We start from the raw sequence: 27894 nt of genomic DNA, 5'->3' as shown, positions 1-27894 counted from the left end.
ACTTGCTACAAATCTTCTAATTCGGAAACCCTAGCCTCCAAAACATAATGGCTAAAACTATGAGGGTTGTAGGGTCTTAGATTTAAAGAGTGGTTTGAAGAGAAAAAAAAGGACAAAGTTCATACCCAAGCAATAAGAATCTGAATAAACTTCTATGGAAAGAATACTAAAATACTAAGAAGATGTGAATGGATTTCCTTAATGTGGAGCGCTTTCATTAAGGGTTTCAGATTTAAACAACATGAGTACATGCAAGTAAATTCATGAAAACTTAAATTGAAACAACTAGTTACATTTCGCACCGTCCAAGAGAAGTAAAAAACATAAAGGATTGATAAATACAAAGGAAAAACAATGACTACAATTAACCCCAAAGTTGGAATCAAAATTTCTTATTGTTCTTTGATTTCAGAGAGATATCCCCATTACAAGTCAGTCATGAATACTGGACTCCAAACCCCTACAAACTTCTCACTTTCATATTCCCCCCCCCCCCCCAACCTAATTGTCTCCTTCAGTTATAAAACTTATTTCTAAAACATTATGAAACTATCTATTTATAAAGGATTCCCTTTGAATAATCATTTGCAACCTTGAATATAGAATTCATCTCTTAGGAATGAAGAGAGAGAACAAATTAACAAGAGTGTGTCGTCATTTTAAGTAAAGAAAGACCTCTGAAAGGTAATTTAAACCATGAGAATTAATGGCTGTAAAGAATCTAAGAAACAATGAACACATTGTCATCTTGAAAGCAGATAAAGGTGGGGCAACAGTAATTATGGACATAAATTATTACTTCTCCAAAATGAAAGACCACCCCATTTCCATAGTGAAATCACCCCCAAATTTATGATGCCCCTAAAATACATAAGGTTGGCGCTCCCCTCTGACCTATTGTAAACATTATCGGGCCTCCCACATATGAGTTGGTGAAATATGTTTCCAGCATCTTGTCCCCTCTTGTTGGCACGACTAGCTCTTTTATTAAGGATTCTAACCATTATGTGGAGTTCATTAAAAATGCAAAGTTGGCTCGTGGAGATTAAAAATTGTTGCTTTTGATGTTGCTCAAATTTTATAAATATCCCATTAGAAGAGGCTATTTAGGTTGTAAAAGAAGTCATAGATCCCCAAACTGCAAAACTTGTTGAGATATGTCTCGGTCCACCTTCTTCACCTTCCAAGGTGAATTATTTGAACAAACAATTGGGTGGCTATGGGATCTCCCCTATCACCCATAGTAGCTAACCTCTTTATGGAAAAATTTGAAAAGAAGGCTCTTGACACCTTCCCCTTGAAACCAAAATTTTGGATTAGGTTCGTTGACGACACTAGTGTAAATTGGCCACATGGAGACAAGGAGTTGAATAACTTTCTAGAACACCTCAACAACATATCTAATGACATCAAGTTCACAATGGAGGTTGAAGATAACAATAATATACCATTCCTAGACATTCTCCTTATAAGAAATGAAGATGGATCGCTGGGGCACAAAGTATTCAGAAAGAAAGCACACACTGATAACTATCTTCATGCCGACTCTCACCATCACCCAGCTCAGAAGATGGGGGTTCTCAAGACTCTATTCACTAGGGGTTCAGAATATCAGACTTCACTCACACTGAAGAAGAAATCAAATATTTAAAGAAAGTCTTTGCTAGCTTAGGATATAAAAAGTTAGACATCATCAAGACCATAAAAAAGAGCAAAAGCCAGACATAAAGATAAGCATATCGTTCCAAGCCCCCAGAGTCTAGCAAAAAAGTGCATCTTCCATACATTCAGGGAGTCACAGACAAGCTGTCTAGGGTGCTAGAAAGAAGGATATCAAAACCTCCTTCAAACCCCTATCAACCATTAAGCAAAGAATGAATCAGTCAAAGATAGCCTGATCACTTCCAGTAGAAAGGGGTCTATAAGATCATATGTTCTTGTGGAAATTTTTATATTGGGGAGACTGAGAGATCTTTTAAAATTAGACTAAAAGAACATGGCGCAGACATCAGAAATGGTAGAACTCGATCCTCAACCTAGAAAAATATTTAGGAAAAATATGTCACCATATGTCTCTTGAAGAAACCAAGATTATCTCCAATAAGAACCAAAAGTACAAGCGAAAAAATTGAGAAGCCCCTGAAATTATTAACATCCACACAATATCAATAGGGATGGGGGTTTAGAACTCAGTAGAAGTTGGTTCCTCTTACTCCCTCAAGAACAAATATTGGCTCATTCTCTTCTCTATTTACCATCTTCACCCTTTCCCCTCTCCTCCTCTCTTTCCTCCCCTCATACACTTGTTTTTCTCAATCCTCCCCCAATCCACTAGCCCCTCCTCCCCACCCCCCTTTTTCCTACCCTAGTCCCTGCACCAATATTTAATAACCCTCCCTTCTTATAGTTGGTTCCCTTTCTTTTTCCTGCCTAAGCTCATCTTAACTGCCCCTATCTTTGTGGCCCTTCACCCCCCCTTTATTCTCATCCCCTTATTTCAGCTTCCCTTGTATATTTATTATTAATCATAATAACATCTATTAATAACACCTATTAATAACCCCATATTAATCATAAAAAACCCTCATATTAATAATACCTCTAATTTAGTATAACTCCCCTATCAATTTAATTATCCAAAAAACCCACATATTAAAAAACAAAGCAACTCATTAACTTATTATCTATCTTATTAACTACTATAACAATACATTAAGAATATAAATATTAACATTAGGTATTTTTATATCATAAGATGATTAATTAAAATATACTTTTTAAAAAAATCTTAGATTCATTACTTATAAATGTAGGGGTGTCCTAGTAACTATTTATATTAATTAAAGCATCTATATTCACATTAATATTATTGATAGGATTAAAAATTTATTTGGTGTGTTTAGTCATTAGATTATAATAGTAAAATAGAATTATTTATTACTCATTTTAATATTATTGTAATTAGATTATTAAATTATAAAAATAATATTGAATTTATTATTAAATTATAATAAATATCGTTAGGTTAAGTTTTAATAAGTAATTTACTTTATAAACAAATTTATCATTATTATATTAAAATAGAAATAAAATAATTGAATTGTCAATAAGTAACCCATTTCACTGTGATGGTCAACTCTTTTATCCCTTTCTTATCCTTCTCCTATTTATCCCTCCATTTTTTCTTTTCTTCTCTCTAGGTTTTTTCCTAATGATGGGTCATGGTATTGACTCAAAACGTCGAAAACTCAAAATGAAAACTATGGAAGTTCCGAATTCTCAGAATCAAAATATATATTATTTATCAAAACCCACTTTTATAATGTTTTTACAACATGTTGCTTTGGATTTTTGGTTGGACTCATATTACATTTAACAAATTCTAGGTGTATGTAATAAGAAAAAAACCTGAAACATGTTATTGGATATAATGGTGGATGTCGATCATGTGTGGGTCCAAAAATAGAAACATGTACATACAATATTGAACGTTGAGGTTTTGTGGGCCATGTATTCCACGCTCGTTTGCAACCAACAATTATTTTTTCCAAAGCCATAAACTACCTTTGGACACCTCTTGGTGGTTTCTAGAATAGAGGAGGATATAGTTGTAATCAACTATAGCTATAGATTTCTATATGAGTGGTTTTACATTTATGCTCATTCCGAAGGCTCTCTTCATCTTATCTTCCAATTGATTTCTTCCATCAGAAGACCATCAATTTTAGAATGAATGTTATGGACCGTGGATTTTTTTTTCATTTGTAAGAAGTATAAAACCAATTTTTGTCTGTTTTCATTTGAAGTTTTTATTATTTCTGAGGAGTCTACCCCAACCATCATCAACTCCACCTAATTGAAGGTCTTCCTCATATGCTAATGTAAAAAAAAAAAATGTTCCAGATGAATGTTAGAAGAATAAATATTGAAGTCTCCTTGCATTTTCTTTGACCTCAAAAGAATGATCATGAAACTGTATAGGATTTTCTGGCATCCACTGTATTAGTTTGCACAAGAGGACCCCTAGCCAAAGTTTTCAAGAATCTCAAATTCTTCACAATTGGAGTTTTATTGTCATCATCCTTGTACTTTTAAATACATCTCTGGGATTCGTCTTGGGAATGTTCAATGTTCGGATGCCTACATTACATTTCATTCCAAGTTTCCTCCCTCGAACTTCTTTGAATCTCTCTCCCCCCTTATTTTGTACAACCAATTCATTTCCTACTACTTACTGGAAAAAACTCAGAGCAACTTGATTGCCCATTTCGACATTTCTTGGCTCGATTTCTCTGGTGGGATTTCATGTCAATGAATATTGATATATTCCTTCCTTCCCTGACTATTTCTTCTCACACATGACACCATTTTCCCTAGCTTTAGATTTTATGGAAAGCTCTCCCATTGCTCTTAATGGATGTGTAGGCACTGGGAGATGTCAGCTTCTGAGAAGTCAGTATAGAGGGATTCATGTCACTTTGTAGACCCATAAAATTCATCAAACCCATTCTTTATAAAATATCCCTGTGTAGTTATAGGAGTAAAATTTACAATCGTCTCCATAGATAACCTCTTTCCAAACTTCTACTTATGCAAGTTTTGGGGCAAACCAAATTTAGAACTACAATTTCTCATCTAGTCTGATGCACACGAATTCAAATCAAAAACTAGATTAATGCCTTCATCAGATTATACAAAGAACTGACATGTCTAGGACCCTATAAAAAATGAAATCGAACCTACACCAGTGTTGGATTGGCTCTTCATTATATTATGCATGGTACCTTCATTGTTTACATTATCTACATTTCTAAATAAGTGTTTTGCATGAATTATGTGCTTGTCTGAGACCATGGATTTGGAACAATCATTGAACAAGGTAAAAAGATATTGAAGTAAGAGTAGGTCCAAGAGAAGGATAATAGGAGAAGTGGTGTGAAAGAGGAAAAGAACGTTGAAGAATTTTCCGCGGTTCATCGCTGCATCATGCAAAATAAAATATGTTCAAATGCCAACAACCCTTTGTTCTGGCAGTGATAAATAACTTTTATGGAGAAGGGTCTCAAAATATGTGAGAGTCTTTTACTAAATTCAAATTATATCACATGCAAGGAGATGAAACTTTTTCATTACCCCAATTGGGATTATATCCCATATCCTTCACATAAAAAGTTTTTAAAATGTTAATATTGCTCAAACCACGTAGAAAATGTTGACATGTAATGCAAAACATTGACCCCACTGTGAGCTCCTTATCTTGGTGTCTTCTGTATGCACTAGCTTGTAACTTCATTTTATGACCATATGTTATAGCTGTAGAAATTTCTACAAATCAGCTAGCTTTGATACCATGTAGAAATTCTCACTCTAGATCAATCTGATTATGCAATATAACTAAAGCAAAATACTTAATCTACTTCTACAATGAAACTTGCGTAAGATTAATCATTTTGAGCAAGATCAAGTGGAACACATATAACAAATAAGAAGGATCAATACACATGAAACACAGAAGAATACTCTGGGGAAAGCCTTAGCTAAAAACCCTGCTATTTGTATTATCATACAAGGTGGAAATATCTTAGAATTACACAAAGCTTTAGCTCTCACAGCTAGCCAGCTCTCAGTACAATCCTCTTGGATACTCATAGGCAAACAAAGCTTCTCACAAGCCTTCTCCTCTGCCCTCCAAGCCTCCTATTTCCTTGCACAGTTTCTCCTAAGTGATCCTCCTATTACCAAGTGTAACACTGATCACTCACACTGATCTCACACCTTGTAAAACTGCGCAATCCTCAAGGAACCTTATTCCTTTTGCATGGATGATTTTCCTTTATAGGAAAATTCCTCCAACTGATAGTACAATGTCCCTGTCTTTAATCTCAACTGGGTCTTTGTCTGAACTGACATGCATGAGTTATTTATGAGAGAATCTTCAATTATCTAGAGTACACTAGTTTCATGCATGCATGCATTAACTAACTGAACTCATAATTAGTTCCTCAAACTGTTTGGAACTAATTTAACTGGACTTAACTTAGTTAACTGAGCTAACTAATTACAACTCAAATACAACTCATCCTTATCTCCTTAACTAAGGGATAATCTCCTTAATTTAAGGGATAACTATTGCATGACTTCACAAAGACTTCTAGCTTGAATTTCTCCAACTAATTAACTCAAGATGAATTAATTAATTATTTTCCAAGCAGCTGGTGAGACTAAATTCAAATTTTAATTCTCAATTTTAATTCAAGGACAAATTAAAATTGAAATATTCTGAATGCTATTTTTATCATTTCTTGTTGCTATTCTCAACACTCCCTCTTAACAAGAAAGGCATTCAACTCGATCATGATCCTGAACCTTTGGAATGTTCTGCATGCAACACTTCTCTCTAGTGTTGTTGCTCCCGCAACTCCAGAAACAAAATAAAATCCAACCTGAATCAGTATGATGCATCTGTCATCAAAGTCTTTGACTGATATTGCCTTTGTCAGCTGAAAACTTTGCGCTTATGCTAACTCAACCTTTCTACACCATTGTCAATCCTTCTCTACACTCTTTAGTATCTGACTACTCTAGCCTCTGTCACTTTGATCTCTGACTGCATCCTGCTGATTCCTCCTGCTACTATGTACTTTGGGCTCCCGTATCAAGGTACGATCCATGAGATAAAACCTCTCAATGGACCCTGCCCAATTTCAACCTTCTTGGGACTATCACTTCACATCGCCCCACATCACACCTGGAGGTATGGATGCATGTGATCCTTCTATCCACTTGGCTCGAAATTTCCCCCTATTGGAGGTCTTTGCATGAGTGGATGCCTCCACTCGGTCTCCGCTCAGCATCTCCAATTGTGGCTCCTCCACAATTGTCTGATACTTCTTCTATGGCTGCATGTTGAGAGGTAATTTACTCTCCCTCTCAACCACCAAGTCTCCAACATTTTCCTTGCTCCTCAAGGCTTTGCATGCATCTTGAAACTCAAGAGCATACAGGTTCTTGACACGTGAACTGATCTACCTCACCTGTCCCGTGGTGATGTGTCTAAGGAAAACCTTTCTCTTACTAAAGACAACATCATAGCCTTTGTCCTCCAACATCGCGATCGATACCAAATTCTTCTTCATTCCAGGCACATACTTCACATATGTCAAGGTGATAAGAGCTCCATGCTCCCTCTAAAAAGCAACCATGCTGACTCTTGAAACACTAAAACTTTCGTCATCACCCATCTCTATGAGCATCTTGATGTCTTTCTCCTCCAAGATGCTGAATAAACTTTTATCGTTGGTCATGTGGAATGAGGCTCCACTGTCAAGAAACCAACCACAACCCATCATCAATGAAACCATGCATGCGATGAGAGTAATGTCCATTTCGAACTGAGAGGTTAATGCCTCACCTTCCGATCCTATCGAGGATCCCTTCTTGGACTTCTTCGATGGGCAATTAGTCGCATAATGACCCATCTCATGAAAATTAAAGCATGTCACTTTAGATTTGTCAATCTTCTTCCCACCATGAGAAGAACTCGATTTGGAATGGGAAGCCTTACCTTTCCCTTTCCTTTCCTTACTGGCTAAGGCTATATTTTCTTCATCATCATGCTTAGATGAAGAACCATCTCTGATGTTCCTCCTAATCTCCTCTTGCATTAGATCCGACCACAATCGTTCCCAATCTGGAAGTTTCTCTCTTCCATTCACTAAGTCCTAGTAGCTATGCCAACTCTTTGGAAGACTGAGGAGAGCAGGTCTCACCATGTCATCATCAGCAGTTGTTATTCCTACACTACCAAGCTCATCTCTACAGGTGGTGAGCTTGTTCAGATATGTAGAAATAGTGTCGCCCTGTTCACACTTGATTTTCCAAAGCTTGTCGCTAATGTTCTGATATAGGTCCTTCAATGTTTTCCACATTGAAAGCAGAGTCTCCTTCCCATGGAGACTTGAGACAATATGGTCTCGAACTCCCTCCAGAAGAATCCTTCTCGCCTTTGCCACACACTTCTTCCATTCAACCAATTCTTGGGCATTAGCTGCTACTGGCTTGGGGATTTCTTGATCAATGAAATCCTTCAAACCATTGTCTTCTAATACCACTTCCATGCAATCCTTCTATGCTATGTAATTCGAGCTGTCATCCAGGGCATACTCAAGTCTCAAGCCATTGAACACCATTGGTGAACTTTGAGGTGTGATAAGAATTCTATTTTTTACATGCAATCAAGAACTTCAAACTTATAATTTTTCCCTTCACAGTATACTGTTCTCTGCTCCAACAAACTTTGCTCTGCTAAACTTGGCTCCGATACCATGTAGAAATTTCTACAAATCAGCTAGCTTTGATACCATGTATAAATTCTCACTGTAGATCAATCTAATTATGAAATATAACTAAAAAAAAATACTTAATCTACTTCTACAATCAAACTTGCGGAAGATTAATCAATTTGAGCAAGATTAAGCGAAACACATATAACAAAGAAGAAGAATAAATACACATGAAACACAGAAGAATACTCTAGGGAAAGCCTCAGCTAAATGTTAGGTAAACTTGACTCAGGATAGAGTCAAAGTTGACCAGGTTAAACAATGATGGTTTTGGGGCACATGGTATTGTGCACCCATAGTATTCTGCCCATGGTATTATATGTAATGGAGCTTATAAAAGACTGGAAAGACTTCATTGTAATGCAAGACCTAGAGGTGAGCGGTGAAGGCTCACTTGGTCGGATTGGCCAGGGTTTTGGCCAAGGATAATGGAATTTCATTATGGTTGGGTTTTTCCTGGATAAACATGTGCGTTTATGTGTTTATGGTTGTTGCTGGTTATTTTTATATTTATTCCTCTCAATAATTATTTATGTTATGCAGTAAATTTCTTAACAACTGGTATCAGAGCCAGATATTGGCTTCAAAGGGATTATTTGATGCCAGGGTTTATAGTACCTGATGAGATCAATGCAGTTTTTTTTTTTCAGATTTGGGTCTAGAAAATAATGGTGGAATAAACGTACGCGGAAGAACCTCGAGGAGAATGTGCGGAAGATAGCGTTGTAACGATTGATTTTGTTCGGAGCTTTTTTTGTAGGGAATCAATAAGGGATATTTCCTGTGTGTTCTATGCCGTGTTGAAAGATGGAGTAGGCATGGGCTGCATGCAGGTCAGAAGAAGAAAATTGTTCATGCAGCTTCGAAAATTGTTCGTTTTCTGCTACGTGAGGCCACCGGTGTTGGAATCTACGAGGTTCTCGGGCTCGCAGTTGGAGCGGTTTGATAGAAGTTTTTGAGCAAATCAAATTGAGAGAGTTGTTCATGCGGCTTCGAAAATTGTTTGTTTTCTACTATGTGAGGCCACCGATGCTGGAATCTACGAGGTTCTCGTCGGGCTCTCAGTTGGAGTAGTTTGATAGAAGTTTTTGAGCAAATCAAATTGAGAGAGGATGGATCAGAATGGCAGCAGCAATAAACAAAAAAAAGAAGTAATGAAGTCAAAATTGTTGCATGTAAATGGGCATACTACTGTAAGACCTGGTAAGGCATGTGTACCCGTCGGTGATCACTGGTAAACTCTGGGTTAGACCTAGGTGATAGGGGGATGTCGGGTTAACAATACCCCGGGTAAAAACTCTGAGAGGGGTAAGAGCTAGAGTGAGCAGGATTGTCTCACTTAGGTTTGGCTGGAGTTAGTCAAGGAACCCCAAGTCAAGTTTAAGGGGGGAATTGTTAGGTAAACTTGACTCAGGATAGAGTCAAAGTTGACCAGGTTAAACAATGATGGTTTTGGGGCACATGGTATTGTGCACCCATAGTATTCTGCCCGTGGTATTATATGTAATGGAGCTTATAAAAGACTGGAATGACTTCATTGTAATGCAAGACCTGGAGGTGAGTGGTGAAGGCTCACTTGGTCGGATTGGCCAGGGTTTTGGCCAAGGATAACGAAATTTCATTATGGTTGGGTTTTTCCCCAGATTTGGGGTTTTCCTGGATAAACATGTGTGTTTATGGTTGTTGCTGGTTATTTTTATATTTATTCCTCTCAGTAATTATTTATTTTATGCAGTAAATTTCTTAAAACTAAAAACCTCGCTATCTGTATTATCATACAAGGTGGAAATATCTCAGAATTACACAAAGCTTTAGCTCTCACAGCTAGCCAGCTCTCAATACAATCCTCCTGGATGCTCACAGGCAAACAAAGCTTCTCACAAGCCTTCTCCTCTGCCCTCCAAGCTTCCTATTTCCTTACACAGTTTCTCCTGGGTGATCCTCCTGTTACCAAGTGTAACATTGATCACTCACACTGATCTCACACCCTATAAAACTGCGCAATCCTCAAGGAACCTTATCCTTTTGCATGGATGAGTTTCCTTTATAGGAAAATTCCTCCAACTGATAGTACAATGTCCCTGTCTTTAATCTCAACTGGGTCTTTGTCTGAACTGACATGCATGAGTTATTTATGAGAGAATCTTTAGTTATCTGAAGTACACTAGTTTCATGCATGCATGCATTAACTAACTAAACTCATAATTAGTTCTTCAAACTGTTTGGAACTAATTTAATTGGACTTAACTCAGTTAACTAATTACAACTCATCCTTTTCTCCTTAACTAAGGGATAATCTCCTTAATTTAAGGGATAACTGTTGGATGACTTCACAAAGACTTCTAGCTTGAATTTCTCCAACTAATTAACTCAAGACGAATTAATTAATTATTTTCCAAGCAGATGGTGAGACTAAATTCGAATTTTAATTCAAGGACAAATTAAAATTGGAATATTCTGAATGCTATTTTTAGCATTTCTTGTTGCTATTCTCAACAATAGCATAGAGTAGGACCTCAAGCCACAATAACTTTTATTAAAGGACCGTCTTTGTGTAGGAAACATAGAAAACCAATATGGCTTATCAAAAATCATTTATGAGCTCAAATTAAAAAATATATATATCCTTTTAAAGGTAAAGAATTTATAAAAAAAATTGACATGTATTATGATTGACTAGTGATGCTCCAAATGCCCCAAAACCTTTAATAGCAAAAATCCTAGAAAATTTTAAATAAATTTATTTTGTTAAGAGACCTTGGCTACAATGTCTTTAATACCTTCACCTATACCAGATTAGGCTACAATAATGGTATCCTCAAATAACTTCTCCTGTGGCCCCCTGTGTGGAAAAGAAAACAAGTGGGAGAATGTTGGGTGTGTGTTATATTATTTCCACAATTAGTAGCACATGCATGGGGCGATAGCCCCCCCAGTTTGTTGCGTCAGGCGTAGCAAGGGGGTAATAGCCCCCCCTTTCAGGGGGTTTGTAGGGGGGCAGTAGCCCCCTTGCAGGGTTCCTGGGCAATACCCCAGGAAATTTTTTATTTGGACCCTCTAACAGGTGGGAAGACCTACCCATGGTTTTTTGCATGGGTTTTGCACATGGTTTTGGGCATGATGGTTTTCTGCCCATGATATTTTGTAGATTCGGTCAAGGGAACTACAGTTATGTTCTAACCCAGGGTTAATGGATTTTGGTTTATGAATGCTTCAGCATGTATATATAGGTATTATAACATTTAAAGGAATATAATGAAAAATCAATCTGGTAGTCTTGATTTTGGGATCTAGGGGAAAATATCTTTGTATATTTGTTTTATGTTCTCGCCATTGTTTATTTTTCTATTTTAAGAATTCGTTTGAAGTTAATTTTTGTACAGGATTAAAATCTACACTTCCCCAATGTACACTCTTTTCATGTATCACGCTGCTCAAGTGCATCCTTGGGAAGTCCTGTAGAAATTTTTTGCATGATCTTCAAAGATCCATGGTGCAAATGGTCAAGTCTCATACGTCATAATTCAACGATGTCTCAGCTCTGCACCTTCTCTGCTTTTGTGCTCAAAGCAGCACAATCTTAAACATCCAATTTTTAGGGGTTCTTTACCCAAACCATGATCTGCTTCACTTGTCCCATGGCTATGTGATGAAGGAAATCCTTTCCTTTTCTGAATATCACATCGTAGCCACGATCTTCCAACATAGCAACTGAAGCTAAATTCTTCTTCAAACCATGAACATAAATCACATCTTTTAATTTGAGAGGAGAGTCATTCTCCCTCTAAAAAGTAACAGTATCGATGTCAGTCACATTGTATCTTCCATCATCTCCCATCTCATTGTGCATCTAGAGGTCCTTCTCCTCCAAGTCGTTGAAGAATTATTTTTTGTTGCTCATATGGAATGATGCTCCACTATCCAGGTACCACACACTACCCATCACCAATGTCACCATGCATGCAATGAGGGTGAAATCCAACTCAAATTGTGAAGAAATAGCTTCACCTGCCACTCCTCTTGAGGTATTCTTGTCGGCCTTCTTGTGTTGAAACTTCATGGCATAGTGTCCAATCTCATGACAGTGAAAACATTTAATCTTCGACAAGTCCTTGTTCTTTCTTTCCTGGTTGGAATCTCCTTTGGATTGGGACTTCTTCTATTTCCCTTTCTTTATCTTTCTAACCAAGGCACAATTGTCCTCATCATCATTCTTAGATGAGGTTCCATCTCTAATGTTCCACCTTATCTCTTCTTGCACCAAGTCAGACCACAAACACCCCCACTCTGGTAGCTTCTCCCTCCCATTTACCAAATCCTGGTAGTTGCTCCAGCTCTTAGGAAGGCTTAGAAGTGTTAGGTTGACTTGATCATATTCAGAAACTATAACACCAACACTCCCAAGCTCATCCCTGCATTGGGTGAACTTGGTCAAATAATGTGGTATCATGTTGCCGTTCTCCATCATGATTTTCCTGGGCTTTTCCTTTAGAGCTAGCTTACTATGGTCACTTTTGTTCTGAAAAAAGTTTGTCAAGAATTCCCACATTTCATATGGAGTCTCCTTACTATGGAGGTTTGAGACAATATGATCTCGAACTCCTTCCAATAATATCCTTATTTCCTTTGTTACGCTCTTCTTCCAATATGCTAGATTTTGTGCATCAGTCGGTGCTAGTTTCAAGATGTACTTATCAACAAACTCCTTCAATCTGGTTTCTTCCATGATTGCTTCCATCCGGTCCCTCCACAAAATTTAATTTGAACTACCCTCAAGGGCATACTTGAGCCTCAGACAATAGAACACCATCTTGATCCTGCTGCTAGCTCTGGAGAATAGATCTGCAAAACGCATTTCTCCTGCAAGTACCAACTCGTATTCTTCTCTTTTATTTTGATTTCATCTTTGACAACATATAGAAATTCCTTGTATATTCAAACTGCTAATTGTAATTTCCTAAAACAATAGACTTGAATCTACTGTAGAAAATGTGGAAACAATTAACAATCGTGAAATCACGAAGAATACAAGAGAAAGAATTCAATCAACACATTACACAATTATTTCCTCAAGAAAGTCACAACTAAAAATCCCTGCTTTTTGTATATTGCATTAGCCAGAAAATATGAGAAGATTACAATGCTTTGCTCAATCCCGAGCAACTTTTGCACTATCTCTATCTGTCTCTCTACTTCCTAGACAAGCCTAGGCCAAAACTTAACCAAATTTCTTCTTGCCCAAGTCCCTATTTTCTTGCACTATTTACTTGGGAATTAGCCCTTATTAATTAGGGAAATTCCTCATCCACAAATACGCAATCCATCATAGGCCTTTTGCTGACTGCATGCACCACCTGTCCAATTCAAATAATTATACAACTGATAGTACACTGCCCTTGAACTCCAATCTCAACTGGGTAAATCTCATATCACACATGCATGAGTTATTTATGTTTGCATCATCAGTTAACTGGGTGAACACTGGAGTTTCTCTCCACAACTAGACATCCTACTAGTTCCTCAATCAGTTGGAACGAACTTAAATGACTTTAACTCGGTTAAACTAAATTAATTAATTACAACTCAAAATAAACTCAATGAGGGCTCCTATAAACTAGGAGCCACTCTACATAACTCAAGTTAGACCCTCAACTCAAATTAACTGAGCCAACTAAGTCAAACTAACTTAGTTAACTCGTACAAGTTGTCATGTCATGTGGAATTACAATTTTCTTCTAATTTAAGTCAAGGGAAAATTAAATTAGAATCTTTGTTGTGTCATTTTCAACGGGCCACAAGGAAAAGTTTCCAAGCCTACAAAAACTTTCTCCAAAGACATCCAAAAATATAAACTCCAAAGGAAGTAAATTGTATAAGACATATATAAACAAACAAAATTGAAAGAGGCCAAGTAAAAAGAATGAGTACTAAGACTAGGAGTTAGGTGGAACTAAACCTAGTCATAAGATTTAATAACCAATGTTTTCATTAGAAAACTTAAACATTGGAGAAGAGCACACTTGTTCAAAATCAACATTGCATCATTCTCTACTATTATGATGTATATGAAATAAATACTTGGTAATATCACTTAATACAAGGGTATAAGATGATCATCATCGACTTTAAATTCACTCAACATATACTTAAAAATTATTTAGTGTTTCCAAACATTGTAATTTGATTGACCCCATCAATATTTGATTCTTATAGGAATTTTATGAGTGCATGATGATATGCCTTATTGTTTGTGGTGTCATTCTTAATAGAAAGCCTCATTATTAATTGAAACTATTTATCTGCATATCCATACAAGATAAAGGTAATTGTACATTTTTTTGGTTTCTAGTAAGAACTATATCTATAAAAGCACCATAATTTTATCATTTTGAATCTATGATGACTATCCAACATTACTTAACTCTTTGAAACATCTATCATTTGAATACATCTTAGATGTAAACCTTCATATATTCTCCACACATTATCGTCATCTTAAAAAATGCTTAAGATATCATCCATTATCCCAAATATGTTACATGAAATTACTAATAATATCAATAATTATTTATCTCTAGTATGTTCCAATGGATTCAAAGCATATATTTTGCTATACTCTACATATATTTTCAATGCAAACAAAAAATACTTGAATCCCTCAACTTTTAAAACCCTTATCTAGGTAGGAATGTTAATCTAGTTCACTTCTAGTCTCGTTTACAAAATATTATTCTTCCTACTACTTTCGAGTGGTGGGATATGGAACCTAAATGGAATTCTTTGTTTTTATGTTTATTCATAGTTTTAATCAAGTGAAATGTGGAGTTTTTTTAATGAATTTTTCTCATTTCAAACCCTTTTTTCCATTCATAAATATTTTGTGAACCATTTTATTGACTTATGTTTAGTATTTTTAGTATATACTTGTGATCCATATTATTAAAAACATTTTGACTTTCATTATTATTTGTATAATACATTATGAAAACTACTACAAAAATATGGTTGAAACTATTTCATATGGTAAAATAGTCAAAACTATATAAAATATATACTTAAATTTTTAATTAAAAATACCCAATGAATCTAAACATGAAAAATGGGTTTATACTACAATTTCCTTTTATTTATGATTAAGGAACCTAAAGAAGCCTAGCCTACTTGCATTGACGGTTGGTGTTAATTTCCTAAAGGCTAGAAATGAAACAACATTATAAAGAAAAATCTACAAATTTAACTATAAACAAAATTACTAAGTATAATTGTTAATTTAATATAAAAAAAACTCACCAGAGATGGGATGACTAATCTTGTAAATGATGCCTTCCTCCTCAATCCATGCCTCTTCTTGATGCCTTCCTAAAAAAGTTACAATAAAGAAATTAAAGAAAAAAATCTTATGCATATAATGAATTCCATACTTAATTGAAATAATTTCATCAACTATTAATTGAATTAAGAAAATCTAGGGAAATGCAAGAGATTGGCTTTCCTAGCTATGAGGCAAAGTTGTGAGTGCAACCTCGGAAACAACGATATATGTAAGAAAGGATGATGAAGTACATGTATATGCCACAAGAGTAGATGCATTTCCAAAAGAGGAAATAATGGTATTTGAATTGTTGAATAAGGAAACAACAATAGGACAAAAAAACTAGAAATCGGTGCAAGAACACTAGAATATGAAACAAAAAATCTTGTTGAAGTAGTCCTAAATGGGGCAATAAATGCATTATCAAACTATTATGGGGATTAGGAATGATAAAATCCTATAATCTGTGACAAACAACAAGCATGTGATTAGTTGGATTTAGAACAAATTCAAACAACCTCTCACAATACATTATCATGGCTTTATTTCACAACTTCAATAGTAATGTTCAACATTTAGAGCTCCAATGAAAATGTTATTTAGGAGAATTAGACATAATTTTCTAACAACATCAAAAATAATAATTTATCTTCTTCAAGTAGTGTGACCATTTCCTTGGACGATAATCCTAAAAGCTCAGTAACTTCAGTGAGTTAATAATTTCAATTATGTAGGAAATTAAGCTCTCATAAAAAAATGTTGACTCTAATATATAGGAAGCAAATAGTCAAAAAAAAATATTAAGAAAGGTATAATCAGAAATTGCATTTAATAAAACCTTAAAAACACTCAACGCATATCCAAAAAGGGATAATCAGAATTTACACTCATTTGAACCCCTTAAGGGGGGATTTATTCAATATTTTATTATGTGTGTGTGTATCTGTTGTGCAATAGGTCTCTTTGCATAGAATAAATGACAATAATAATATGTCATAACAAGATATTCAGTTCGACCATCCCCTTAACTATATCTAATAATCACTTCCTAAACCTCTTAATTGATTCCATGAAATCAACAATAATAAATTCTCCCATTGTTATCATATTTGATTCATATATAAAGATTACATTATTCTAATAAATCATATAATTTATATATTATTTGTCACAATCAATAGTAATCCTTCATGTCATAATTAATTATATTGTAAGAGTATAGCTTAATCATCGAACATTAATTTGAGTTGAAACAAACTTAGAATGAAAAGGCATCCATGATCAACTCAAACAACTAGAATGATGATATTCAAGATTTGCCAATTTCCAAGTATATGTATAGCTTGGGTGAGCCTAATGGTTAAGAAGATGTGCTTCCTTGTCAGAGGTCGCAAGTTCAAATTGAGAGTGGGGTAGAGTATTTACACCTCCGTAGACTTTAGAAGTCAAATTGTTGCATGGAGGTAGATCCCTTATCCCAAAAACAAGAGGGTCTCATACACCATCAAAAGTAGAAATGCCTTGAGAAAAAATTGATTTCCATTTACATGTACATTCGAACATGAGGTATTGTCCCTAAAACAAGAGGGTTTCATACAACATCAAAAACAAAAATGCTATGAGAAAAAAAAATGATTTACAATTGCAAATACACCAATACATGAGGCATAAGGCTTGTTATTGTTAACCAACATTTTCCATGCTTGAGAAGATAGAATGCTAAAAAAGGCCTTCTTATACAAGAATATTAATATATAATTATGAAATTTTTGAATGAGCAAAATCATGTAATGAGTTGTTAATTTAAACATAGTAGTTCTTAATTCTTAAGTGAAGTGTATGGAAAATTATAAAGAAAGTGTGTGTGAGATTATTGGTACCTAAATTTCAACAATGTAACTTCAAGACACTAAGCTTATCTTAAAGAAACATACATGATGGATCAATTCTAGTTCAAGAAAGTATAATTCAACTTCTCAAAAATTATTTTTGCAAACAACAAGAAACACTATTTAACTTTCTAAACTTTGACTTCATCCAATTTTACTAAAAACCATAAAATCTTAATTCAAAACCAAACCTATATGACCCAAGTTCAATGGATTCTAAACATTTCACCAAAAATTTAAGATTTCAATAATCTTCATGACAAGATTCTCACCCAATTGCCATTGGAGGAATTCCTACTCTATCATTGATTATTAATTCTCTTTTAAGATATATAAAAATGTGAAAATGCAAGGAATATTTATCTTGTAAAAAGAAAAAGTAAACATAACTTTATGCATCAACATATTACATAAGAAAACATAGTAATTTTATTTTATATATTTAATTATTTTATATACAAATATACTATGTAATTTTATTTTAAACAAAAAGTAATATATTATTTAATAAAAATATTAAAAAAAAAACAAATTTTCAATTTTTATTTAAAAATAAAATAAAATATAAAATTTTAAATTTTAAATTTTAAAATTTATTATTTACTTTAAAATTAAATATAGTATCAAAAAATATTATTTTATTTTATGAATAAGAAAATATAATCTACTAAACAATTTACAATATTACATTCTGAAATAGAAGAATAAGACAGTTGATAGACCTATTATTCTCACAATAAATTTTAAAAGATCAATTTTTATAAGACCTAATAATGTAAGTAGTTTTGAATTTCTCAATTTACCATGAAAATTGGTTTGCTATAATTTTAAAATAAATTACAGCAAATCTCATAAGATAAATGTGCATGGTAGAGTTTATCTTAATATTCTAAATAATATAACTATATATAACTAATTGATTAATAATATCGAATTATAATAATATAAATCAAATATATTAATAAAATACCAAAACATATAAATCTATTAGAACAAAATTTTAATTATTACATATACAAAATTTAAAAACTAAATATTAAATTAAATGCAAATTTAAAAGTACCTCTTTCGTGGCTATGCATGATATCTCGCACAAAGATATTTCTCAGATTTTACACTGCCTATTCACAACCCATCATCGATTACTGCCACAGAACATTGGATAACAAAAAGTTAGAAAAAGCAAGTTGATGGAATCATTTCATCATGATGTGTATTCTGAAAACTGTATTCCATTTTTTTTTGGTTTCTACCACATTTAAAAGTGTAAATTAGAAATAATTGAAAAAAATAATAAAAATGTTATTTATATAATTTTATAAATAGTTTTTAATATATATCTATATATATATATATAATTAATTAACAGATATATATATAATTTATTAACCAAAAAACTGCTTCAGAAATTTAATTCATAATAAATTACTTTTTACTTACCTTTCGTTTGTAGGCAAATATTCTTTGAAGATTGTTTCCAACTTCATTTTCAGATTATTATTTTCCCATATAATGCTTTTCCACCAATTGACTGGATACCCTACTATTGCGGATAAATTTGGTACCTTTTCCATTCCATTCGGAAATCTTTTCAAAGACAGGCAATTCCTTATCTTCAACACACGGAGCTCTGGTAGTGTCCTCTCATCCCACACTCCACTGTTTGATGGTCCAGCTAGACTCTCTAACATCCCCAGACCTTTGAGAACCAACTTCTGTAACTTTAAATATCCACTCGGAACCCTGCCACGGCTCCCTATCCCCAACTCTCTCAAATTCTTGCACTGATACAACTTTAGAAGCTTCAAATTTGGCATCCACCCCAATCGAGAGAACTCCGTCATGTTGTTGCATCTGTACAATTCTACCATTTCAAGATGTTCATACTTGCAATTAGGCAGACTTAACCCTTTGTAATACCGTAGTCTAAAACTCTGCAGCTTCTTCATGTTCTGCATGTCTTGTGGAAGATTCTCCATGATTTCATCTGAAATATTAAATGGGTAGACCAACTGTAAGTGCCTCATCTCCGACCAGGTTCCCATTATGCCATCTTTAAATGCTGACTTTGTTCCATCCTGGGACGGTTCTACGCGTACAGACAACTCCGTCAGGTTTTTGAGACCCTTCAAACTCCAAATACTTGCAGGCGCTTCCTTTTCCACACTTAAAAATGTCTCTAACAGGAGGCTGCTCAATGAAGTAAGTTCAGAGATCTCACGTGGAATCATCTGTAACGACTCACATCGGCCTGAATAAAGACCCCTGAGATTTTGAAGCTGTCCAATCGTAGATGGGAATGATTCTAGAGATTTACAACCTGTAAGATCCAAAAATTGAAGCCTAGAGAGATGGCATATCTCTTCCGGCAAATCTTTGATGGGAAGGAATGCTAATGAGAGAAACTCAAGCATTCTTAGCTGCCCAATTGACGCTGGGACTGAAGTTATTTTGGTGCAGCCCTCCAGATCGAGAACCCTGAGAGAGGTTACGCTGAGTAGAAATCCTGACGGAAGAAGCTCTTTCAAATTTGGATTGCTGTATAAGGTGAGACTCGCAAGCTTTGGGCATCTCAACTCATGACTGGGAAGATCTTCCAAAAGATTATTGGCTAATGATATCCTGCAGCAATTCTCATTCTGAACCTCGGGGAAATTTCTTTGATTTTGATTTGCCATGAATACAGAGTTCTCCTCTTTCTGCCCAATGTACACCGCCATATCACGAATACACTCCTCAACTCTTACTCTATTCCACTCGAAGACTGTCGTGCTCTGTCTAACTCTCTGGAACAAACAGCGGTCTACGATGAGTTTTAGGTACTTGTTCCCAATGGCCATGTCCATTAAATAGCTTCCTTGTTTGCTCTTGACTAAGCCTTCTCCAATCCACATTTGCAGTAATCTGAGCGTATCAATTTCTTCATCTTGCTTGTACATAGCATGATATAGAAAGCAGCTCTTCAGTTGTGAATTGGGCAGAGAATGATAAGCATAGCGGAGTAGTGCATAGAGCTGTGCATCAAGGCGAGGATGAGTCGCTGGAAAAGATGGATCTACCTCTTGAATGGAAGATAAACAATTGTCCCATTCATCTACACTGGTTTTCCCAACCATTGCTGCGGCGACAACATTGACGGCCACAGGCAGGCCTTTGCACTCGTTGGCAATCATCCTGGCACGCTCTTCTATATCCACAGAAACTTGCTCGTCTTTGAAAGCAACTCTGCGAAACAGCTTCCAGCGCTCGTCTTTAGAGAGGGGTTGTATTTCAGTGGATTGTTGTGCGCTCATTTCTGGAATCAGATCCTTCCTGCGAGTGGAGAATACGACTTTACTGTGTTTACCATCCCCAAATGCCACACCTACTTCTTGCAAATCGAGGCGACTCCACAAGTCATCCAAAAGCAGAAGAAAGTTCTTCTCCTTCAGATATGCAGACAGCTTCATCTTTCTCTCATCAAAATTGCTTGGCAGCCTTAAATGTATTTGACTAGCAAGACGATCCTGCAACTCTAAAATTTCATAATTTTGGGGAAGTCTGATCAAAATCACATGCTCAAAAGCATTACCGACCTGTCTATATTTGTTGCAGAGCAGTTGGAGGAGGTCCATTTTCCAACTGCTATAAACGCCGATTACGTGAACATGATCACCTTCGTTAAGCCACTGCTCTACTTGATGTTGAGCCTCCATAAACCCGGAACCTCCAAACTCAGAGGAGGTTGCTGCTTCTTGAGGGAATATTTCCTTCTTTTCATATAACGGTTTTGATAAAATAAACTCCAGGGAAGTCACCAAAATTGACAGCTCACTTTGGATGCTGTCATAGATGTTGTGGAAAGATGCTCTCCATTCCCTTATTTCTTTGGGTTCGCACACGACAGAGTCGGCCATCTGCCATGAGCGATCGAGTAGGCCATGTGCCTCTGTAACAGAATTTTGCAGCAATTGTAACCAATTCCTCACGATCTTCAGGAGCTCTCTCTTTTGACGTTGAAAGAGGGTGGTGATATCCGGTTCATCCCGGAAGAGGGTGGCAATATCCTGTACAAGGTTCTCCATACGCCTCAAGTGATCAGTTTGCAGAATCTGACGGTTATCCTCCTTGTTAATAACACCCTCCAGCAGTTTGATGACTGGGTCGACCATATGGGTGTTGACGGTGATGCCTGCTTTTGCAATGTGATCAACCCAGTCACTTTCAAAGCGTTCAAAGAGATGATTAAAAAATGCTTTCCATGCTCTTATTTTTTCGGAGAGTCTCCCTGGATTGCACAACACAGAGTCGAGACACCTTTGGCGTTGTCCCCGCGGCTGATCGAGCAGGCCTTTTGCCTCTGTAAGCGAATTGTGCAGCAGTTGCAACCAAATCTTCACCATCTCAGGCGCCTCTTTCTGTTGAAATCGGAAGAAGATGCCAATTTCTTGCACAAGGTTCTCCATAGGTTTGAAGTCAGTTTGAAGAATCTGACAGTTATCCTCCTTTTTAATAACATCCTTCAACAACTGCATCACTGGGTTGATTATGGCGTCGACTGCAGGAACAGTGCTCACGGTTGCCATGGCTTTCTTGGTATCCGGGTAGAGCAGCGCAGAGAAAAGGAATGCGAAAATGCTATATCTGTGACTGTGATATGTAAAGCTGCAAGGGAAGTCGAACAAGGGATATGTAAAGCTGCAAGGGAAGTCGAACAAGCTGATATGTAAACAAGGTAAAGAGCTGTCAGTCATCCAAGAAGCATTAATATATGATGTTACGAGAAAATAAAATCTTCTTGGAGAGTCCGCATAACGTGGCGATGAAGCGACTTGAGAGCGAAGAAAAGTTTCTGCGAATCTGAGAGTTTATTTGGAAAAGAAAAAGCAGAAAATGTGTGGTCAGATCCGTGATCATGGTGCTCACTGTTGTTATTATGAAGCTCCATGGAAGAAAAGTTAAAGTCAGAGGTAAATGTACGCCACGAATAGCAAAACACACCAAAGAAGATAGGAATTCGCATCGAGTTGCCTTTGCCTTTAGCTTTAGGTTGGTCTCCACATGAATGGAAAAGCAATTCCATAATTGCGGTACCTGTTAATTCCTGTAATTTGTCTGATAAAGTAAAAGCAGCGATTTGTACCTCCAAGAAGAAGAGTAGAAAAGTAGGAAGCAATGCGGAAAATATAAGTAGAAGGTTAGGAAAAGATGAACGGAGGAGGAGGCAAAGTATCGGAATTGAGTAAGGAGGAGGAAGGGGGTAAAGTATAAGAATATGAAAAAGCAAAAACATATATATATAATAGAGTGAGATAAACATGTCCCAAAAAAGTATTGGAATAATTTAGAAAGAACGAGCAGATTGAAGAAAAGAATCCAATGATCATGATATATAATTAATTTCAAAGAAAAGCCCATACAAATATTGAAAAAATAAAAAATTAAATGCAATTGGTAAAGGACAAAAGAATAGAATATATTTATAAAAAAAATAATCAAATTGTATTATTTATAAAAGATTAATCAAATTGTAAACTCATTTAATAAAGTGAATGGAAAACAATATGAATATAGTTATATTAAAATGTTGAAAACTAAATTAATTATATAATAAGAAAAAAGGAAAAAATTAAAATATATTTACAAAATATTAAGTAAATTATAGAAATAGAAATTATATATATATATCCAAAAAGATTTTTTAACAAATAAATAAATAATCCAAAATATATTTATTAAATGGATATAGAGTTCACTATCTCTGGAATAATAATAAAAAATGATATAATTAATTTTGAAGAGTGGCTCACTACTAAAATCTTAAAGAGCTTTCTAGAATTCCTTCATATATTAAGAATCAATCCAAGCATTTTGTCACTCTATCCTCCAACACCCATTTCTTTCTTCAGGTCAATTTCAACTTTATCGACTCTATATCAATCAACCCATCTTTCGCTAATTTATGAATGAAAAATTATGCTAAATTGACGAAGCTCTAGGACCCCATGCCTCTAAATTGCCTAAGGAGAAATTTAAATCTCCAAAAATAAGAGCCTCAAAAGCCATAAAATATGTCTTGAAAAGGTTTTCCCAAAAGGCCACTCTATCCATGCAAGGCTCGTAGGTGTTCATGAACAAAATATATTTTCCAATCTCTTCAGAAAAGAGTGTCACCCCAATTCTTAAGTCAATAGGCCAATTGTTGTCATACTTCATAGTTTTATTATTCCACCCTATCACAACACCCCTAATCTCCCCAAAACATCTAATGACAAAAAACTCCTACATCCCAACATGTTTTCTAATACCTTATGTATAACTCCCCCTCCCCCTAAAAATTCTTGTAGGAACAACACATCTAGTTTGTTCTTCAACAAAAACCTCCTTAAGGTTATTTGTTCAATGGAGTGGCCAACCCCATAAAGAAGGGCATATCATTTAAGCATTCCAATAGGTATGTTCATCACTTTGAGAACCACGTTAATTGTCATTTGTTTTCTAACAACAATATCTAATGTAGTTCTAGCTTGTGCTATTTGAATATAATATTCCCTTCCTCTTCCTCCACCCTTGGGTCAACAGGTAACTCCTAACCCTAATCCAACATGATACCCTTTGGCTTTCAACTATGGATGAAGATTATATGGCATCATGTTCTCTTCAAAGTATAAGGGTGGACTAGTATTAGAGAACCACAAACCATCAATATTTCCCTCCATCATAAAATAATTAATTTTCAAACTAGGAAAAAACTCGTGTCAAGCGCTCGCAAAAAGATGATGGCCTCAAAAGTGGCAATGGGACCATCACAAATGTCCTCATGCATTATTGAGTGTGCATTCTTAAAAACGTGCACACATTCCCTATCCTATAGCCTCAATGATCCCCAAACCACCATGCATGCTTACCAACTTGGATTTTTCAAGAACAAGGTCACATTTTAAAAGCTTGTGTGTGCTTTCAATAATGCAAGCATGTTTTGAAAGCAGACACATACTTTTGAAAACACCTGCATGTTTCTAAAAGAATGTGCACATTTCTAAAAGCCCATGTACGTTTTCAAAAGCATGTGTGTTCTTTCAAAAGAGTACGTTTTTGAATTTTTTGCACATTTCTAAAAGCATGTGTGTGTTTATAGAAGTGTGCATGCACTTTTGAAAGCACGTGTGCACTTTTATTTCTATAATATTTGAGAAGCAATGAGGGAGGAAGAGTTAGAGCTGAGGGGGTTATTGTGAAGGAGGGACTAAGGGAAGGATAGAGAAAGAGAAGAAGAGAGAGGAAGAAGGATAGATAGAGTGGGGGAAAGAGAGAGAGAGAGAGAGAGAGAGAGAGAGAGAGAGAGAGAGAGAGAGATAAGGGTAGATGGATAGAGAGTGAGTGAGAGTGAATGAGTGAGAGGTGGAGAGTGAGTGAGCGGGTAGAGAAATAGAGGGAGGAAGAGAGAGAAGTGAATAGGGAAAGAGGGGGTTAATGGAGAAGAAGGAGAGGGAGGGTGGGGGAGAGAGAGGGAGAGGGAGAGGGGGGGAGAGAGAGAGATCATGTGAGAGACAGGGGGGGAGAGAGAAAGAGAGAGCTAGAGTGGATGGAAATAGAAGGGAGAGAGATGTAGAGGGAGGGCGAGCAAGAGGGAATGGTAGGGGGAGAGAGAGATAGAGGGACACAATGAGAGACAGGAAGTATGGAAGGGGAGAGATAGAGAAAAAGGTAAAGAGAGAGATAGTGTGGTGGGTGAGAGAGAGAGAGAGAAGAGGGTTGGTAGCGAGAGAGGAAAGGAGGGAGAGAAAAGGAGAGCAAGGGAGAGGCGAGAAGGTAATTTAGAGAGAGTAGGAGGAAGGCAGAGAGAGGGAGGGAAGGAGAGAGGGGATGGTGTAAAGAGAGAGAAAGAGGGTAAGGGTGTGTGTGTGTGTGTGTGAGGGAGGGAGAGGGATAGGGAGTAAGAGTAATAGAAGGGTAGAGTTAATAAAGAGTGGGAGTAGAGAGAGGTGAAGAGGGAAAGAAAGGGGGGATAGTGAGGAATGAAGAAAGATGGAGATTGGGAGAGAGGGGTAGAGTGGTGGAGAGAGGAAGAGGTAGAGAGTGGGAGAGACTAATTAAGCATTGAAGAGAAAGAGAGGGAGTGGTGGGAGATAGAGGGGGAGAAAGATATGGGGGGGAGGAGAGAGGTAGGGTTAGAGAGAGCAAGAGAGAGTGAGGGAGGGATAAAAAATATGACAAAATATAGCATGCATCGACCATATCATGAGGACATATCACATTGACTAGAACATGAAGAAATATCTTGTAGTAGGTTGATAGGGGGATTTTTATCCATTTCCATCAATGTATGATGGTGTTGCCATCAATGACAAAGGGGGAGATTGTTGGGCATAATGATCTCATTGATGAAACTTTAATGTCATGTCATTGATGTCAAAATAGGTACAATACCTTGGAAGATTATTGAGCATTTATTGAATTCATGGCAATAAAATAAGTATATAGAAGTTTTGGTTGGATAATCGTCTCTAAGAGCCTTCCATCTATGTACTACTCTTTGTAAAAGTCCATCAAAATGAGAAGAAAAGCCAGATTATTAAGAATTATGATATCCTGAAGAAGATTGACCAAAATTATGTAAATTATATTAATGCCAACACCCAAATCGTACTCATGATGATATTCCCTCTGTGCCTATTACACGCACTTCCTTGGGATCCAATGGTGTCGACTTGTGCTTTGACATATTTGACATGTAACTTTGGCATAATGAATGTCATTCCACATACAGATTTAATGTAATTTCATGCATTTCCCCTTTTGTATAGGATCCTAACGCCACTCAACATGTTTCATAATGTATCTGGCAACGTGTCCCATGTCCTTTTAAACCATCCTTAGCATTATCAATTCGCAGCGCATTTTGATAACATGTAATGCCATTCTAAAACTCTTCCATTGCAATATATCCATGACCATCGAGTGTATGGGCATAAGTAAAATGTGAGTCAAGTTGTATGGCTTGTTGAAATATTTCCAGGGAATTTTTATGATCCTTCTATAACCATAACAATTACCTAAAGCGCAACAAGCTTGAGGAGATAACGATCAATTGCATTTAATTCCTAAGCCAAGTGACTCAATTTCATCTCCTCCTTCATATCATAAATAACTGTAGAGTAGATATCCATTCCTTCTGGATAGTAAGGAGACACATGACGAACCTAACTAAAGATGCGCTCTACCTCATAATAATCTGCCATTTCAAAATGTGCCTTCCCAACCTGACATCGTACCCATCCTATAGCATATTGATGATTTGGAAGTTTACAAAATACCTGCAGAGCCTCATTGCATTGATGCATGACACAATGCCTAGATTCTTCTCCAAGAACTTGCAGAAGTCATACAAGCTCTAGTGAATCCCCTGCAACCCTTGAACCACGACCTATTGAAGTACTTGATCTTGAAAATGGATGACATGTTCCTGGTTTCATGGCGTTAATTGTGCCTTCATGAAATTGCTTTTCACCTCTACGAATTAGTGCACACTTCTTTGAATTTGGTGGCAAGCATGTCACAGTCCTCATTGTGTTACCCATTGAGCTATCAATGCAGTATCATGTTGCATGGTCACTTCTTTGGTGGTGTGCATATGTTTTAGATAACATGACCTCCCATATTGTTGATAGTGTTGGACCTGCCAACATTCAAAGGATCAGCTCGGTATGAAGTCCCAACTAGATCTCACACAGTTTGGTGTAGGAGTCCCATTTGGTATGATGGCCCGATTTCCATTATCTTAAAATTTTTCCTCAACTCTTGCTTGTCAACACATGAGATTGGTTTGATTTGTCTTCGAGAAGTGAGGTTTTCGTGCCTGGTGATTGCTAGTGTCAATGGTTCTTTCACTATAGAGGGAGAGGGTCGGAGTGAGTCCTAAGTCAGTTGGGAGGAAGTCCCAACTCTGTTAGGAACTCACACCACAACAAGATGTGCACAAATTCTGGAAGAACAACCCACACAAATGTGGTAGACATAACACACAAGGGAAGATAACACATACAACACTCGGCGGATGAGTTCGCACGAGTGCAACGGTTGTTATAGCAAGTTTTATGTGAAAGGTTTATCTGATGTCCCGAGAGGTAACCAACATGGGCAGGACAACGTTAACAACATCTACAACACATTTTCATTAGTAGATATGTATTACAACAAGTGATTGAGTTCAAGTGTTAAACACAGGTTAAAGCAACATGCATTACAAGTGTTGAAGATTAGTCTTACAACAGTTACAATACATGTGTGAAAATGTGTTGGCCTGTTAGCAGGCTTCTGAATTAAGTGAAATTTCCAAGACACATCATTACACTGTACATCACTAACCCCG

The 27894-nt window shown here is 36.1% G+C and overlaps 1 protein-coding gene across 2 annotated transcripts in view; it reads right to left on the bottom strand.

Moving 5' to 3' along the window:
- Positions 1-22383, bottom strand: part of LOC149260914 (putative disease resistance protein At1g61300) — a 47521-nt gene extending 25138 nt beyond the window's left edge. Inside the window, exons 1-3 of one of the 2 annotated variants that reach the window (XM_089380874.1) lie at positions 18984-22383; positions 18607-18688; positions 15631-15701 (exon numbers count right to left, since the gene is read on the bottom strand). In XM_089380874.1, the coding sequence (XP_089237000.1) occupies positions 18679-18688; positions 18984-22276 (3303 nt within the window). In that variant the 5' untranslated portion in view covers positions 22277-22383 and the 3' untranslated portion in view covers positions 15631-15701; positions 18607-18678. Of the gene's footprint in view, positions 1-15630; positions 15702-18606; positions 18689-18983 lie in introns of those variants that run through there. The other variant, XM_089380875.1, reaches the window with a different exon arrangement.
- Between the last annotated feature and the right edge of the window lie 5511 nt (positions 22384-27894).

The sequence above is a fragment of the Pinus tabuliformis genome, chromosome 6 (assembly GCF_031772625.1).
Source record: "Pinus tabuliformis cultivar Carrire ecotype Pingquan chromosome 6, CPIR1, whole genome shotgun sequence".
NCBI classification, from domain to species: Eukaryota; Viridiplantae; Streptophyta; class Pinopsida; order Pinales; family Pinaceae; genus Pinus; species Pinus tabuliformis.
This window is presented reverse-complemented; position numbering and strand designations above follow the sequence as displayed.